Source organism: Manacus candei, unplaced genomic scaffold, assembly GCF_025592945.1.
Source record: "Manacus candei isolate 608988 ecotype Guabito, Panama unplaced genomic scaffold, ASM2559294v1 h1tg000036l, whole genome shotgun sequence".
Taxonomy (NCBI): domain Eukaryota; kingdom Metazoa; phylum Chordata; class Aves; order Passeriformes; family Pipridae; genus Manacus; species Manacus candei.
In genome coordinates this window covers 311,426-324,614 of record NW_026138084.1, presented here as the reverse complement: position 1 = coordinate 324,614, position 13,189 = coordinate 311,426, and the positions used below count along the sequence as shown (strand labels likewise).

The window sequence follows — 13,189 nt, the reverse complement described above, 5'->3', positions numbered from 1 at the left end:
GACCCTCCTAAACTTGAACACCTCTTACAGAGATATTTTGTTTGCAGGGAGCTTGAATTCAACAGTTTCCGTTTGCAGAAGGCAAGAATCTCAATTAACATGCAGTCCCATGTTGGAGGGATCATGTTTTCTGGTTTTGATTGGCTCCCAGACTCCATAGCAATGCTTTGGCATTGTTCCAGAGGGTGTTCACCAAAACTCCTTGGAACAACAGCAGCCAAAGCAGCCCTAGGAGAATGCAGTCCCTAGCTGGCTGCTGAAAGCGGTCATAGGACAAGCAGAGAACCTCACAACTCATTTATCCCTTTTATCACATCCTAAATACTCTTCACTGACATTTAGGCTAATATTTAGTGTTGTGTTTCTTGTCTTCTAAGCACAAAGCATTCCTTTCAGGCAGGCTGGATTTGGAAAATGGGCTGATTTCCTTCTCATGGAAGTGACATTCTCCTTTCCTTTTACAGGAGGCGCTGAGGTTGCTGAAGATACTGCAGAACCTTGATCCCCCCATCTGCATTGATGGGCGTACGCTGGAAGTGAATCTTGCTACAGGGAGAAGAAGGTATAGACAGATGAGGCAGTTGGACTGTCCTTTGTATGATGTGCTGCAAGGCTAGAACTATGTTGTCAGACCAGGTGCTTAAAGTTTGGCACAGGAATTAGCACAGATGTTCCTACACTCTAAAAATGTGTTGGAGAAATGAAGACATTGGAGCTTGAAGAAGCTTCAGTGATTGAGCAGTATGGGATTAGTGATCATACTGCATATTGCTGTTGTCAAGCCATCAAATCCCATTGTCAAGGAATTAATGTGTTCAGCTTTTTAAAAAGCATTTGGAGAGATTCATCTTTGTGGATACAGCAGAGTGGGGTCATAACTGTTGTGGAGGCAGTGATCTGCCAAATCTGTCTCCTGGGATGGACTCAATCCAACATGTGGCCAGCAAAGATGGTCTTTCTGCCTTTATTTGTCCTGCTATCATTTTGAGTATACTGAGATTATTGTGAAGCCAAATTGACATTAACCTGCAACCTTTATCTCAACAGGAATGACTATGGGGAGCACGGTGACAATTCCTACTATGGCCCGGTAGGTCTGCACAGCTTCCTTGTGGGTCACTGGAAGGTGGGGAACGCCTGGGGAGACAGGCCAGGCTGGGTTGGGCTTTTTCCCTCTGGACTGCTGCAAGTTCAGCAGGTTTGATGGGATGATAATGCTCATATGTGCTCTCACTGCTGCTCTGCCCCTCACGCTGTGTTCATCACGTGTGTGGAAGTGAAGTCAGAGTGCAGGTGCTGCTGCAGGGAGCTGGGGCTGGGTTACCCGATACCACGCTTCACAGAGTGATTCAATTGATGACTGGTCTCAGCTCCCGGAGGGAATGTCTCTTCCTTAGTGATCATTACTAGACTGCAGGGCTCTTCCCATACTGAATGGGCAGGAGGCTTCCCTATGTATTGCTGTGAGCACCTCTCATGGAGGCTGCAGAGATCTTGTGCTTTGCAACACTGTCCATTGCTCTGTAGATGAAAAGCTGTGTCTGCTTGTGCTCTTTTTGGGGTAGCTAAATGAGCCATTCTGCTGAAGTTTGGGCCTGTGAGAGGGAGGAGAAGCAATATGATGTTTGTCAAAGAGTCTCTTATCTGTTTGTGTTGTTCACTTACTCCAGGGCAGAAGGGGCATGAGGGACAGGAGGGGTGGCGAATCACAGCGACGCACCAGAGCACAGTGTAAGTTAAACTCTGCTTCACTCCTACTGTGGAGACTTTTCTTCCTTAAAAGGGCACTGACATGTAGAAATCAGCCCAAAAATATTTTTAAAGGCTAAGAGTAGGTTTGTTTGCTACACCCACTTCTGAGTTCCTTTGCCAACTTTGTTTAGTCACATTTTCCTATCTGATGATGTGTTTCTCTCTACTCTCGCTGTGCGAAACTACATGCAGATAAAGGAAACTTGCTGCCTGTTTTTCCTTGTTGTGGAAAACTGATGGGATAAAATCAGCCTGGCAGTTACTAGCAGAGACGGAAGAAAATACACTTGATGTAGCAGTGCCAGGAGCTGGAAGAGCACTCCTGATTGTTTTAGGAACTTATATGTAGCATTGCTGAGCTCTGTCCAAGAACACTTGGGAAATGAAGAGCATTCCTGACATTATGGGCCTACTACCCTTAAGGCCTTTGGCTTTTCCTGTTGAAACAGTTCACTCCCCTTTCTTCTTGGGAGCTTTCATGCACCCACAGGGTGGAAGGGATGTGGGGAGTGTCATCACTTTAAACAGGAGACTGTTTGAGAGAGAACAGCTCTTTCTTGTTCACAGGGGTGGGTGGATACAGAGCCTGGTACTCATTACCCCATTCTTAGGGAAATTACTGAATTTCATGTCTTTGTCCAGCCAAGTGTTGTGGTCTGGTGATCTCAGCACAGCCCCTGTAAATCTGCTTTGATGTGGACAGTTTTGCCAGAGTCCTAAACCAGAAGAATTGTGAATACTTATTACCCTTCTTACTCTTTAAAGAAAAGAAGATGTAGGTTGAGTGATGTGAAGCTCTCTTGCCAGGAGGGAAAAATCCTTCTTTCCAACCCTTGATCCCTTCGCCAGTGTAATATTTGCTCATGCTTTTGTCTTTGTAAAAGGCAAGTTCTGTCCTTGGAGGGCTGCTGCTAACTCTTGTTTCTCTCTCTCCAGCACCATCGGATGTGTCCACATACATTTATGATCCTGAAACCGGGAATTACTATGATCCCATAGCTGGGACATACTATGACCCCAGGACTCAGGTGAGTGCGTGGGAAGAAAGCTGTACATGCAATATGTTCTTACAAACAGCCCTTCTCTGGAGAGATTTTGCATCTAGATCCTGAAGACAGGGCAGTGTAGAGGCAGCTTTGTTTCTTTCACTCCGTCCTTTGACCTGTATGAAAGGGAAAAATATCACTGCAAAATGTCACCTTAATGAGAGGCTAGGAACCCATTAGCTGTGTGTCAAAGCAGCTGTAGCCATCTCTTTGACCTCTGAAGCCCTGCCTTTGGGAGGTTTTTGGTCTGCTCTTCCTTGAGTAGACTTATAAGCAGAGCATCATTGCTAAATTTTACTGAAGACATGTGACTGTAATAAAAGATGGACAGCACAGCTCTGTTTTCGTCTGTGGTCTCTTTGCTTCTCTACCCCCGCCAGCAGTAGTTATGAGGATGCCAAAAAAGAGCCATCAGCAGAGGTTCTCTGGGACTATCATCTTGTTTTCATGATCCTAGAGATGTCTGTGTTGTGGGCGAGCAGGGCAGTGCTCTGATGACCTGACTTGGGCCCCAGCAAAGTTCTGAAGTCTTTTTCCTCTGCAGTCTCTTCTTACTGTGCTGGTCTCCCCAGCCCAGTAAGGACAAGAAACCCAGTAAGAAGATTGTAGGGTTTTGGCTAAGCCTGCTCCAAATATCTCTTTCAGAGGGAAGTCACGATAGACAGAGAATCCTGCTCATCCCGAGAATCCTGCTCATCCCCGACAGAGAACAGGAGGCGGCGGCACGGGAGCCAAGAACGGACAAATGAAAGGAAGGAGCCACACAGCAGGGACAACAGGGACAAAAAGGACAAAGGGAAAAGTACTTCTGCTAAGGTAAATCCCTCCAAGCATCAGAATGATCAGGAGGCTGAGGTATGAGAGGTTAGAAAATAGAGATTAATCAGAGGATTCAAAAAGGGAGGGACAGTGAGAGAAGACAATGAAATCCATGGAATCAGTAGCTGGCCAGGAATGTGGTTGTTGTCCAGCCAGGTGGGAGTAAGTTCCTGAAATTTTTCTCTTGTGACATTAAATCCTGGGCTTCTCATCCCTTCCTTATGGTGAAGGATTGAGACACATCCAGATAACCAAGACACGCGTTTCCTTCACACTGCTGAAAGCACCCAGCTATTGTAACAGGGACTACAAAAACTAGCAGAGACGTTTAAACATACCAAGTCAGATGATAACAGAGACTCAGCTCTCCTCTAACTGCTGTTCCTGCCCCCCAGTCCTAGGGCAGTGCTGCTCCCAGTGATCAAACACTATCTCCCCAGTGTGAAGAGCTGCTGGTTGAGAGTAGCTGCCCAAAGTGATGTTTGAGCACAGCCCAGGGCTGTGGTACTCACAGTGCCTCAGGAGTGCCAGGAGAGTTGGTAGAAGTGATTTATCACAAATGCAGAAACTTTATGTTCCTCCTTACCTCTTGGTCTGGATGTGCTCTGACATGACTAGTCCCAGGCAGCTGTGACCCGAGGGGTGCCATTGTCCCTGAGACTGGTACCAAGCCAGCCAAGAAGTCTCATCTAGTATGGAGGCTTTCAGGGTTACTGACCTAGGAGAAACATGATCCTGTCTGAATGGAGGGTAAAAGCATCTCCAGTAGAAATCCTTCCATCATTTTTCCCAGCTGCCTATTTCTGTGTGGATGTTCAGAAGTGGCTTCCTGGCTGCACTGTGCACTCTTTGACCCCTGTGCTGCTGTTGGCCTAATACCCAGTCTTGGGTTTTTCAGAATGAACCTGGAGAGGAGAGGTTCTTTGCAGAAGATGTCTTCAAAAAGCCATTGCCTCCCTCTGTGAAGAAGGACGAGAGCTCAGGCCTGGTAAGATGTTGCATGGCACTTGTCTTCCTGGTCAAGTATGAACAGCTTGTGAACTGCTAAGCTGGAGCCTGTCCAGGGCTTCTCTCCAGTATTCTCTGTAAAGTGTGTAAATGTGAGGCTTTACCCCAGCCTGCTCTTTGTGTTGCTGAGCACACAGTGAGCATCACAGGCTCATCCTGTTGCAGGGCTGGGTGTCTGCAGTCTCTGGTGTTCTCTGAGTGTAGCTTCAGGAGAGCTATGGATTCCCCAGAATGGGAATGTCTCCCACCAAAACCACCACCTCGTTTCTGCCAATCACCTGGTGTCTTTGGAGGCCTGTTTGAATGAGTGTTTAGCTATTGTGCACTGAGTCCATGGTGGTCTCAACACCTGATCTTGACTGTTTCAGACTGAGACTGGAGAGGAGAAGTTCTCTGCAGAAGACGTCTTTAAAAAACCTTTACCTCCTGTGAAAAAGGAAGAGAGTGCAACCCCGGTAAGTGGCTCCAGAGGATTGTGTTTTGCCTTGTTTGAGCCTGGGCACAGGACTAGTGAGACTCACCACAGCCTGGTTGTGACCCTGAGCGACAGCACTGGGGATGGAATGGTGAAGGCAGTTTGTTTTGTAGCTCTGCCCCTGTTTGTGGTCTTCTAGCATGGGGAAATTTGATACCTGCATTTAAGCAGGGTCTCTTCACTCAACCAGTCCTCAAGCAGAAAACTCTTCCAGCCACTTCTGGGCTGAGGAAAGGCAAACCTCACTGATGTCCATTGCTGGAGGAAGTGACTGACAGCAGCTCCCTGCCAAACAGCCACTGCCTTGGTCAGCTTCTTATGCTCAGGTGTGTGGCAGGTTGGGAAAGCCTGGCACCAAAGCATGGCCTGCTTAGAGAACAGAAGGCCTTCCACCCTGTGGTGTGAATGGAAAGCCAGCCAGCTTCTCTGCATTCCCTACCTGCCTTGCTGGGAAGCTGCTCTCTCCCTCCTGGGCTGGAACAGAGACAGCAGTCACGGGGAGGTCGACTGGGGAGGGAAAGCCCCACGTGGCCGGGCAGGCTTGATGCTACAAACTGTCACACTTTTCTGCCATTTCCCTCAGCCCAAGGTGGTAAACCCTCTGATAGGACTTCTGGGAGAGTATGGAGGAGACAGTGACAATGAAGAGGAGGAGGAGGAGGAGGAGCAGTCCCAGGCTCAGTGGCTGCCGCCTCCCCCCCACCCACCAGCACAGCGCGAGGAGCAGCCGCGGAAGGCCAAGGCCAGCGACGACAAGCTCACCGACTGGAACAAGCTGGCCTGCCTGCTGTGCAGGAGGCAGTTTCCCAACAAGGAAATGCTCATCAAGCACCAGCAGCTTTCCAACCTGCACAAGGTATGGGGGAGCAGTGGGTGGGGGTGTACTGCGAGCTGCTTTTGCCTTGATGGCTTCGTGATCTGCAGGAAAAATGCAGCGGTTGGGTGGGAAGAGCTGTGCTGAATTAGGCACAGTAGCAGGCAAAGTTCCCCTGGAGCTCTGTTCAAAGCATTGTGTGAGCTGCTTGTTCCTGTCACAGGAGTGCTGTAACATCAAGGTGTGACTTTGTAAGCTGTGGTGAGATAGCTGAGGCTTGGGGAGAGTGGGGTGCTGGCACACACAAGTGTGAGAGAAGTAAGAACTTGGTACTTTCCTCCCCATGTTCTGGGCTGCTTTTGAGCTCTTGCTTCTAGGAGGGCCAAACTCCACACTGGTTAAAATAGGACTGGTTGCCTTCCTATCTTCAGGAGGAAGCGCTCCAGGCCTCTGTGGGGGATCAGATAGTCTGGGCTGCAAGAGAGCCTGCTGTGCCTGGTATAGTGCAAGTGCAAGAACATGCTGCTTTACCTGTGCTCATTACGGGTGGAGCAGATGACTCAGACAGCCTGTGTTCTCTGCTTGACACTGACTTCTGTTTTCCTCCTTCCAGCAAAACCTAGAGATTCATATGAAGATCAAACGATCCGAGCAGGAACTGGCGTATTTGGAGAAGAGAGAGCGTGAGGTGGGTCTGCTCATGCAGACTGCTGCTTGTGCTTTTGCACTGGGGGGATGGTGGTTCCAGGCAGACCCTCCACTTACACACCATATCTGCAGCCTTCCAATGAGTGAATTGTGGGCTCACTCTGCCCTGGGACTTGTTGGAAGTGCTGTGGCTTCTAAGAGCTTATCTCCCTTCTCCCAGAAGGGTCACAGTGTGGTTCTGCAAACCAGGGCTCTGGGCTAAATGGGTCCCAAATTTCTGTCTAAACTGATGCGGTGTATGGGCTGCTGCTGCCTGGCCAGGGATGGGAGAGCTGTACTTGTCCATTGTTTGGAATGTCACAGAGCTGCTCCTGGTGCCATAGCTGGAAGGCTGCAACCACAGGTCTGAGTCAGCCCAACAGGTGCCATCAGGACAGAGCAAGTGGATTGTGGGATGTGATGCATTCAGTGTTTGTGGGTCCCCAGGACAACCTTCCAGCCAGCTGAGGATGAGATCTGACTGCAGAGCTTTCTTCTGCAGTGTTGAATCTTTCATAGGTCCTGTACTTACTTTGTTTTTTCTCTTATGAAGGGGAGACATAAAGACAAAGGAAATGATCGGAGAGAGAAATTCCAGCAGCTGGATTCACCAGAGAGGAAACGACTCAGATATGACCGGGATTCAGAGAGGTAATGGCTGCTCTTGGTTAGACCTCTCTGGGGATGCTGATGCTGGGATGGGGTGTGTGCTGCTGGCATGCCAAGGCCAGTGGGGTAGGTCTGCAAATTAACAGTCAGTCAGACTGTCAGACAGAGTTCCCCAAACTGTGAGCCTGTTGTGCTGCAGGACATCTCAGAGAGGGCAGGAGGAGGGCATTGATGGAAATGAGGGTTTAGGGAAAAGCAGAGATAAGCTGTCTGGTGCTGGAGGGGTGAGATGGGGGCTTGAGTGTGCCTGACCAGGCATAGAGAGCAGAATGCAGCTTGTTCCCATCCACCTCGTCCTTAAGGCACTTGCTGTCCTCCTGTCCTGGCATCTAGCCATCGAAAGAAAGAGCAAAGCTGTGTTTCATCTGTTCACTGACTCAGAGGAACGCTGGGAGCTGTTTCCATCTCATTCAGAGTAGGTGGAGGAAGAAAGTGCGCGCTGTGCGGAGCTCGCGACAGACCTGCCTGCTGCGAGCTCGCGTGTTCCAGTGGGCTGAGGAAGGGCCAGGCATGTGTTGAAGACAACAGTGGTTATGTGCCTGTTCCCTTCTGGTGCAGCACCTCAGAAAGAGACCTTTCCTCTGTGTCTTGCAGTTTAAAAATCCACATTTTCTCTTCCCTGTTTTCCTGGAATAGCTTTGGATAAACTAAAGCAGTTTGTGTGCGGTGTCATCAGCAGCCAGAAAGTAGAACTTGTCTGAAGGAAGCTATTTTTGTGCTGAGAGGTCTTCAAAACTGTGAGTTTTGGTTAGTGGTTTTGGATGAGTAATGACCAGGTGGGAGAAAGGGTGTCTGAGTTAACACTGCATCTGTTGAACTCCATGACCACAGCACTGGGAGAAAAGAAAGATCTAACAGAGCAACAGGGATTAGACTTCACTTTCTTGCTATTGCTAAAATTCTAATTAAGGAATACAAGCACAGAACGCTGCTGGCTGGCTTGTACTGTAAATATTTTGGAACTTGAGCTCATTTCCTGTGCCCTGGTGTATTTCCCCCTGAGGTGGGACAAGAAAGTTTGCAGTCAAAGGTGTGTGAGCCCTGCACATAGAATCCACTTCCTTAGGCGGTGTGCTTCTGGCAAGAAACTTGGATATTCCTCATGAGAGGTTGGAATGTCAGTGAAGGTTCTATTAGTAGAGCTAAAAATCCCTGGCATGTGTTTGAAGCATTGGAAGATTGGACAATTGATTCTATCTCTTTTGCAGTGAGTTTGACAGTAACAACAAAGGGAACCGAATGGTGCAGTCTCCAGGGTGGAAGAAGGGCTTCGGCCACAACCAGCAGGGCACAGCATCACCAATGGAGGTGAGTCTTCCTTTCAAAGCACACCATTGTCTTGCAGCCCATAATGTCTGCCATAACAGCTGGAGGGAGTTCCCAGCCAGAGCAAGAGGCAGGCTGCAGGTCTAGGCACCCACTTGATGGAATAATATGTGTGCAGTGATGAACTTTGCAGGCTGGGAGGGGCTGCAAGTATGTTGGCTGCAGAACAAGGTTAGAATTTATATGGATCTGGAGGTGCTGGAAATAAAACAACAGTAGATCAGGAAGGATGTGAGCATCTGATTAGTACCTGCCCGAAGCCAGGCTGGGGGTTGAGCAGGTCACCAGCTCAGTGCTCTGCAGCCGCATGATCTGGGGGAAAAGGTGAACCTCCACCCAGGAGGTGTGAGTGTAACCAAAGCCACGGGGCATGTCCTGCTCTTTGTCTGCTCTGCTTAGCACTTGTGAGGCTCTCACTGCCGTTGCAGACTCTGGACAGTGGAAGGTGATGCCAGGGTACCTCGCCTGAGGAGCAGAGTCCCATTGGCAAAGGGTATCAGGGTCTACCCAACCCTGCCTTACCATGACAGGCTGGTCTCTCAGGGGACCTTAATTTGCTTCAGAGGGCTTGTCTGAGAAGCGGCCTGGGGCAGGGGCTGCTCTCCCCTGCCCAGGGACACAGGAGCAGGATGGTGCTGTGATGGCAGGTTCGTGGCTCACCAGGCTGCCGCGGTGTCCGTGCTTTGCCGAGGGGCAGCCTGGAGCACGGCTCGTGGTGTGACTTTCAGCTTGCAGTCGAGTATATCATTAAAGCAAATATTTGAGGCTTTGTGACGCGTGTTTGCTTGAGCCCACACACACGAGGCAAGAGTCCCTCTTCAGTGCAGACAGCAGGAGCCGGCCCCAGCTGCTGCTGAGTCCTCGTGGTGAGGTTCCTGTGCCCATAAAATGGGCTTTGTCATAGAGCCAGCTCCAGCGACACGCTCTGGGAGGTCTGACCTCTGATCAGGGCTCCCTGTCTGGGTGGGGAGCTGGTGGCAAAGCACAGCCCCTCGTAGAGTTCCTAGAAAGGCCTCCCAGAAGAGCCCTAGAGATGTGCTTTCCTTGCACTTGCAAGTCACGTGGGACAAAACCATGTGCCCACTTCAGCCCCACAGGACTTTGATCTCTTGGTCTTATTGGTGAGATCTCTGGTATTCAGGTAAGTTGGACTTGAGAGAAACTTCCAGCCCCGGGCCTACTCTCCTGGGCCAACTCCAGACAGACATTGCTGAATAATGCAGGCACTGGCTGCAAAAGCCGGTCCTTAAACACTGGTTGAAATTCCAAGCGAGGTACCAGGGCCCATGGGAACTCTGTTAGAGAGAACAGCTGAGCTTGTGCCAATGCAGGCTAACAGCAAACAGCTCCCCAAGAGCCCAGCTCTCGCTGGCACTCTCCTTTGCTCGGTTTCCATCCTGGCTGGCACGCGGCTGCCTGGGCTGCCGGCACTGCCTGCTTGGCTGCCACCCCGCCATATGCTCCTGTTGTTCCCCACAGCCCATCCCTGGGGTTTGATTCTCAAAGGGCATTTGCTGGCTGCAGCTGCTTTCGTTGCCCACAAAGGGCCTGTAGTTTCTCCCAAGCAGCTTTTGGAGGAACACAGGGCACTTGCTCTTCCTCCACCCACGGATCCACATGGGAGCAGTCAGCAGTCCTTGAAGCAGCCCCAGGGAAGCTTTTTCTTTATGGGAGGAGAAATCACTGTGTGACTGTTTGCAGGCAGAAAATCGGAGGAAGGGCCCTGGCCTGGGGGCCCCAGGGAAGCCCCCCAAGAGGCAGTCGAACGAGACCTACCGTGACGCCGTCCGGAGGGTCATGTTTGCCCGCTACAAGGAACTGGAGTGAACAGAGGGGGAACCCCAAGCCAGTCTCTCTCCATCTTTGTCTCTTTCTCTCTGTGTCATGTTCTTTTTGAAGGTTTGGTCTTTTTTTTTCGTTTGTTTGTTTTTTTGAATTGTTACAGGTTTTGCTGCTAGAATTTTTTTAATAAAACTGAAAATTTGTCAGTGCTTGTCTTGTGGCTGAAACTATATGTTTTAGAAGCATGTAATGCTTTGGAGGATTCCTGTTGTGGTTTGCTCTCTGCTGATGAGGTCCTTGGGAGCTGAAGCCATGTCAGTGAAGGTTTGGCAGCTTGAAGGCCCTGCCAGCAGTGCCACTGTCCTGCAGTGTGTTCCATGCCATGTCAGGGACAGGTGCTCCTGGTGCCGTGTACTTCTGGGTCAGGATGGGAGCTTGGGAGCAGGGGATGGCCCCAAAGCCTGGGAGGAATGCAGGAGCAGGAGTGACCTGTGTGGGATTCATCCTAGCTGCTAGTGAGGTCAACAGGGTTCAATTAATAGCAAGATCTGAAAGGTTAAGAGTGATCTCACTAATACTGGGTGTCACTAATGTCTGGGCTTCCCAGCCAGAGCAGAACATTCCACATGGGGCAGGCTGGATCTGGTGGCAGGCGTATTGGGTGCCCTCATGGGGACATATCCATGCTGGCCCATGGTGGCAGGGGCTGTGTTCAACAGGGGAAAAGCTGAGCGAGTGCTACTGGCACATCCTGGGAAGGTGCAGAGTCAGCAGGAACATGTAATGGTGGGACCAAAGCACAGTGAAAGTGTGTGTGTGTGAGCACAGCAGGGACCATGGCTGACAAGGCTGAGTGTGGCCTGTAGGGATAAGGATGATGCTGATGGCAGTGGCTGGTGGGAGCAGAGCCCGTGCCTGGCGAGCAGGGGGTGGTGCTGGAGCTGCTGGTGCTTCCCTCTGCCTTTCTGCTCACCTGGCAGAGAGCAAGGCCTGACACTGCTTCCAAATACCCCAAAAGAAGGAAAGCAGGAGATGTGGAAGCTGAAAGCAGCAGGATTTGGAGGTGAAGAGCCACCTGCAAGAGCTGACAACTTCCAAAGGCAGCAGAAGACCTCTCCAAGCTGCATTTCCTTGTCTCTGGCACAGGCAGTGCCACAGCAGTGTGGAGGACTCGCTCATGGCACCGCGGCCCAGGGATGATGGAGGTGGGCATGACATTGTGCTGGTGAGTACCTGTGTGAGAGGGCCTTCAGTCTTCCTGGGAGTCCCAGGCATGCAAGGGAAGGATGGGGAAGGTGATGGGCTTCTGGGGAGGAACTCTCAAACAGGGAACAGTGGTGGTGGCACCAGGTCGGACGTAACAAGCTTGTGCTCTCAAGTCTGGAAATTATCTGTGCACAAAGGGGGAAGAAGTATGACTGTGATGGGACATCATTTTCAGTGGCACGTGAGGGAAGAGGGGAATCTGGGAGCAGATTAGTAGCTGCTGCACAGGCTGTCTGCACCTGGGTGGGCCAGGCACCTGTGTGTGCCAAAAATGAGCACTCACAGAACATCATTCCCAAGACAACCAGAAGGAGCCTTTGCAACCATCAAATGCAGGAACCCCTTCTGATTTTATTAATTTGGTAAGTGGGTACATGCATCTTGGTGAAAACCTGTCAATGACTGATGATGTGTAATTAATTAGAAGATAATAAACCAGATAAATGTAAGAGCAGCTTCCCTTAGACAGATGGACCTCACTAAATAATGCACGTTCCTTGGCTTAGCCATACACTCACTTCTTGTTTGTGATGTGCATGTGTGAAAGGAGAGGCAGCACAGCACTTTCCTGGCAGGCCCATTGCCAGGGCTCAAGTCAGGAACAGAAGAGGAGCAGGAACAGACTGCTGTGAAAAGAGGAGGAAAAAAAAAATTACAAATAACTAATTGCAGGATGTATCTGTTGCCAATCAAGAGAAATCCTTTTTCTGTCCATGGAGGTAGATCTACCTCCTGTTACTTATATTAATCATAGAAATACTTGTGTTGGCTTCTATTATTTTGAGGTTCATAGTAAATGATTATGGGAAATCAGGAATACTGTTTGTGTCTTAGGATGTCAGAACACCACAGTGTTACTCCCAGAACTGTGGGATTTCTGGGGATTGTGCTGTGTGTGTCTTGGGAACACCACTCACCTGGGCTGTAGGGAGTACCCCTGTGCCAGCCCATGGAAAATCGAGGTATTCCCTGGATTGATATTGATTTAATTCCTCCAAATTCCTCTTCCCTCGTGTAACCCAGTGTGAGCTCCTGTGTGTTCCCTTGAAGATGTGTGTGTATATACTGTATGTATGTATCTACCTAGGCATGGCATCCATGCACGTGGATATCCAGGATTAGGGAGTGTGGAGCAGTCCTCTGCTGGGGCTGGGATGAGGTGACTGGCACGAGGTTATTAATGAGCTGGAGCAGATAAATAGAGTGAGAAACTAAAAGCATTAAAAAGAAGCACCAACCCAGAAAATGTCATATTCTCTTGGGAAAACAGCAGCGTAGGTGGCGATGCAGAAACCCTGACCATTTATCTTTGGTGCAGTGGTTTTGGTGTCTTTAATACTTTGTAAAGGATAGCCACCCAAAGCCACAGCTAAACTGCAACTACCTTTATATCTTATAACTCTTTTGCTTTTATTTCAGAGATTATTCACCACTGTGCTAGTGCTGTGGCTGTGTTCAGCACGTGTCCTTGTGTGCCATCCTGTGGTGAGGGGTATGGCCCAGGTTACAATTTATTTTTATTTTTGGAAGGTCCTGATAAGAGAA

At 49.8% G+C, this 13,189-nt stretch overlaps 1 protein-coding gene across 3 annotated transcripts in view; it reads left to right on the top strand.

Annotated features, from left to right (window-relative positions):
• RBM6 (RNA binding motif protein 6) overlaps positions 1-10,587 on the top strand; it is a 57,322-nt gene extending 46,735 nt beyond the window's left edge. For all 3 annotated transcript variants that reach the window (XM_051793400.1, XM_051793402.1, XM_051793403.1), the window contains 12 exons: positions 465-562; positions 1,048-1,090; positions 1,671-1,731; positions 2,689-2,780; positions 3,444-3,614; positions 4,516-4,605; positions 4,994-5,080; positions 5,684-5,956; positions 6,528-6,602; positions 7,155-7,252; positions 8,479-8,578; positions 10,298-10,587. In XM_051793400.1, coding sequence (XP_051649360.1) covers positions 465-562; positions 1,048-1,090; positions 1,671-1,731; positions 2,689-2,780; positions 3,444-3,614; positions 4,516-4,605; positions 4,994-5,080; positions 5,684-5,956; positions 6,528-6,602; positions 7,155-7,252; positions 8,479-8,578; positions 10,298-10,423 — 1,314 coding nt within the window. In that variant the 3' untranslated portion in view covers positions 10,424-10,587. The remainder of the gene's footprint in view (positions 1-464; positions 563-1,047; positions 1,091-1,670; positions 1,732-2,688; positions 2,781-3,443; positions 3,615-4,515; positions 4,606-4,993; positions 5,081-5,683; positions 5,957-6,527; positions 6,603-7,154; positions 7,253-8,478; positions 8,579-10,297) is intronic.
• Positions 10,588-13,189: the final 2,602 nt, after the last annotated feature.